General features: G+C 33.6%; 1 protein-coding gene across 2 annotated transcripts in view; it reads left to right on the top strand.

Annotated features, from left to right (window-relative positions):
* The first annotated feature begins 1,848 nt into the window (after positions 1-1,848).
* Positions 1,849-5,000, top strand: part of anos1 (anosmin 1) — a 75,185-nt gene continuing 72,033 nt past the window's right edge. The window contains exon 1 of one of the 2 annotated variants that reach the window (XM_079619925.1): positions 1,849-2,103. In XM_079619925.1, coding sequence (XP_079476051.1) covers positions 1,939-2,103 — 165 coding nt within the window. In that variant the 5' untranslated portion in view covers positions 1,849-1,938. The remainder of the gene's footprint in view (positions 2,104-5,000) is intronic. The other variant, XM_079619926.1, reaches the window with a different exon arrangement.

Below are 5,000 nucleotides of genomic sequence, written 5' to 3'. Positions count from 1 at the left end.
ATATGCTAATGCAGCATTATCTAATAAGAAGTTATGTACTAATTTGCATGCACTTCGAGAACAGAAATCTGAACATTGGATAAAGTCATAATTATTAAAGTCAAAATTGACTACACTTTCTGTCACAATTATGATTTTATGTCATATAATTGATATTAAAAGTAAAAATTATGAGATAAAGTTGAAATTATGACATACTAAGGTGAAATTATGACATACTAAGGTGAAATTATGACATACTAAGGTGAAATTATGACATACTAAGGTGAAATTATGACATACTAAGTCATAATTGTGAGATTAAAGTCATAATTGACATTGTCACAATTATGATTTTATGTCATATAATTGACATTAAAAGTAAAAATTACGAGATAAAGTTGAAATTATGACATACTAAATCATAATTATGTGATTTCAAACCTCGAGATTATGACACAAGTCAACTTTCTATGTCATAATCATGATTATTTCATATAATTTACATAAAAAGTAAACATTTTGAGATAGAGTTGAAATTATGGAACACCAAGTCATAATTATGATTTTTATGTCATATAATTGACAAAAAGTCGAAAGTATGAGATAAAGTTGAAAGTGTGACATACTAAGTCATAATTATGTGACAGAAATGATGTCATAATTATGATATGAATTCAACTTTTCATGTTATGGTTGGTTTACACAAGCATGTTTGTAAAAGCATATTGATACCAATGAAGAGAAAAATAAACTGTTTCCCTGTCATAATTATGTTTTGTATTATTATGTTATGTTTTGCATAATTATGTTTTGTATTGTATTGTGTTTATTTGTATGTCATAATTTACATAAAAAAATCGAAATTATGAGATAAAGTTTAAATTAGGACATACTAAATCATAATTATGATATCTAAAAATTTAAATGATGACATGTCAACTTTCTATGTCATAATTAGGATTTTTTTTTGTTATATAATTGGCATTACAAATTTAAATTATGACATACTAAGGTGAAATTATGACATACTAAGTCATAATTGTGAGATTAAAGTCATAATTGACATCAATCATAATTATTTTTATGTCATCATTTTCACTTTTCATGTTATGGTTTACAAAAGCATGTTTGTAAAGGGATATTGCAAAAGCATATGGATATAGAAGAGGAAAATAACTGAGGTAAAGTTGAAATTATGACATACAAATCATAATTATGACGTCACAGTGGTGAGATAAAAAATCAAAATTACGACACTAGTCAACTTTTTATGTCATAATTATGATTTTTGTGTACTGATTTCAGCTTTTCATGTTATGGTTTACAAAAGCATGTTTGTAAAGGGATATTGCAAAAGCATATGGATATAGAAGAGGAAAATAATTGAGGTAAAGTTGAAATTATGACATAAATCATAATTATTTTTATGTCATCATTTTCACTTTTCATGTTATGGTTTACAAAAGCATGTTTGTAAAGGGATATTGCAAAAGCATATGGATATAGAAGAGGAAAATAATTGAGGTAAAGTTGAAATTATGACATACAAATCATAATTATGACGTCACAGTGGTGAGATAAAAAATCAAAATTACGACACTAGTCAACTTTTTATGTCATAATTATGATTTTTGTGGACTGATTTCAGCTTTTCATGTTATGGTTTACAAAAGCATGTTTGAAAACACATATTGCAAAAGCATATTGATATATTATAGAAGAGAAAAAAGAAAAAGCAGAACTTTCCCAATCATCCCATCTGAAGTTCCTCGCGCGCGCCCCCCGCGCGCATCTACCTGCGTCTGGAGAGGCGGGGCGCGCGCCGAGCTCCACCAATAGCGCGCGCACCCTGAGTCTGACTCCGCCCCTTTACAGCACGAAACTTTCTTCATCTGCAGCTGCAGCCGGAGCGACACACACACACACTCACACACACTCGCTGACTGCAGCTTCGCTATGCTCGCGCTCACCCTGTGGATTATCATGTTGTGGAGCGCCGCGCGCGCGGACGCGAGGAAACCCGACGAGTTCTTCAGCGCGAGCGTTTATCGCGCGAGGTGCGCGTCGCGGTGTCTCAGTCTGCACATCACGCGCATTTCTGCAGCTTCCAAGCATTTACAGGTATGATCATCTATACCATTATATCAGACAGAGCTCATCGATACCAGTGTCAATGGGACATTCCCATACAATTCTGTTCATGTCACAAACTCGGTTTGGAATGACATTATTTCGACTTAGTTTGGAGTCTCCTAACTTTTCATTTGTTTACACAATCTTGAAATGTGTTTTGCTGAAGAATGTTTTTACATTTTCGACCGATATGTGGCCGATATACAGTAAACGCGACGGAATGTACTCAAGAGAATTTCTTTAGATGAAATTAATCACTTATTTTTAATCATTATTATTAATAATACTTCTTAATTAACACTATTTAAACTGACTTTAAAAACACAAAACGTACAGCTATAGATTGTGAACCTGACTCGCTGATGATGATCATATTGTTCTGTCACTCTTTAGTGACATAGAAATATTACTATTAAAACTATTCTAATGACAGAAAATGAAATGAACACTTATTGGGCATAAAGTTTACTCTAAATTCACAAAAATCTGAAAACAGATACTGAGTACATAGAATATCGTCCACTTAATCTGCTTTATCGGTCATTATTATTAATAGTCTTATGTTTTTTTATTGCTTTAACAACTAATATTAACATATATAAATATAATTGTCAGAGGAGGAAAACCACTAAACAGAGTGTGAGTAATGAGGAACTAAACCATATTGAGAGTTGTATGACAATTGAGCACATTTCCATCCCAAATTCATAATATAGATTTATATTTATATTAGTATTATATATATATATATATATATAAATCTCAATTCAAACACCCATGCGATCTTATTCCTATGACAACTACATAAAAATATAGTAGATCATCTTTTTGAAAGGAAGTTGATGCTTCAAATAAAGATTGTATTAATTACAGTGTTACACCAGTAGGTGGCGACACGTGACTGTTCGTTCATTCAAAAGATTCGTTCAGAAACGCTGACTCGTCCAGTAATGAATCGAGTCTTTATGTGCGAGTCATTGAATTATTCACTCAACTCCAAAAAAAAAAAAATTGTATTAGGCCTTATTAAATATTTTTTTTAATAGACTGCAGCAATTGACATTTTAATAGAACCTTTTGTGAGTTATATTATATTTTGCTTCGTTGTGCATCTATTTATCCAGAATATATATATGTGTGTATTATGTTTTTGATAGCAGATGATATACTTCTGCTCAATAATATATAAATTGTCACTGAAAATCATTAGTTTTCTCTGTGCATTATAAGTTTAATAGCACAACTGTGGTGACTGTGATATTGCTGATTCGAGGTGCAGTGCGCGGGTGATGGTGCAGGGTTAGTGTTGCTCTTCTGCAGGGGTGTAAGGTCAAAGGTCATGATCTAGAGCGGGTCAGTTTCCTCCGGTCTCAGCGAATCTTCTCCTGCTCCGCTTCCCTCGCTGTGTCGAACTGAAGCGACTCTTGACACTCGTGCGATCAAGACGAGCTGACATCCGCGCGCTCGAGACGGTTCTGATGTTCTTAATGTCGAGCTGTTCCTCAGACATGATCAGCAGGGCACATCTGTCTTAAAGGGACAGTTCACCCTAATGAAAATTACCCATGATTTACTCGCCCTCAAGCCATCGTATATGACACTCTTCTGTCAGACGAACACAATCTGAGTTATATTAATAAATGCCCTGACTCTTCCAAGCTTTATAATGGCAGTGGATGACCGTTACTGTCTGTTTTGAAGTCCAGAAAAGTGCACTTTTATGATGGATAGATGCACTTTTATGATGGACAGATGCACTTTTATGATGGATAGATGCACTTTTATGATGGATAGATGCACTTTTATGATGGATAGATGCACTTTTATGATGGATAGATGCACTTTTATGATGGATAGATGCACTTTTATGATGGACAGATGCACTTTTATGATGGATAGATGCACTTTTATGATGGATAGATGCACTTTTATGATGGACAGATGCACTTTTATGATGGATAGATGCACTTTTATGATGGATAGATGCACTTTTATGATGGATAGATGCACTTTTATGATGGATAGATGCACTTTTATGATGGATAGATGCACTTTTATGATGGACAGATGCACTTTTATGATGGATAGATGCACTTTTATGATGGACAGATGCACTTTTATGATGGATAGATGCACTTTTATGATGGACAGATGCACTTTTATGATGGATAGATGCACTTTTATGATGGATAGATGCACTTTTATGATGGATAGATGCACTTTTATGATGGATAGATGCACTTTTATGATGGATAGATGCACTTTTATGATGGACAGATGCACTTTTATGATGGATAGATGCACTTTTATGATGGATAGATGCACTTTTATGATGGATAGATGCACTTTTATGATGGATAGATGCACTTTTATGATGGACAGATCCACTTTTATGATGGACAGATGCACTTTTATGATGGACAGATCCACTTTTATGATGGACAGATGCACTTTTATGATGGATAGATGCACTTTTATGATGGATAGATGCACTTTTATGATGGATAGATGCACTTTTATGATGGATAGATGCACTTTTATGATGGATAGATGCACTTTTATGATGGACAGATGCACTTTTATGATGGATAGATGCACTTTTATGATGGATAGATGCACTTTTATGATGGATAGATGCACTTTTATGATGGACAGATGCACTTTTATGATGGACAGATGCACTTTTATGATGGACAGATGCACTTTTATGATGGATATGCACTTTTATGATGGACAGATGCACTTTTATGATTTATAGATGCACTTTTATGATTTATAGATGCACTTTTATGATGGACAGATGCACTTTTATGATGGATAGATGCACTTTTATGATGGATAGATGCACTTTTATGATGGATAGATGCACTTTTATGATGGACAGA

The sequence above is a fragment of the Phoxinus phoxinus genome (assembly GCF_949152265.1).
Source record: "Phoxinus phoxinus genome assembly, chromosome: 7".
NCBI classification, from domain to species: domain Eukaryota; kingdom Metazoa; phylum Chordata; class Actinopteri; order Cypriniformes; family Leuciscidae; genus Phoxinus; species Phoxinus phoxinus.
The sequence above is the reverse complement of the archived record's forward strand: the minus strand, read 5'-3'. Positions and strand labels throughout refer to the sequence as shown.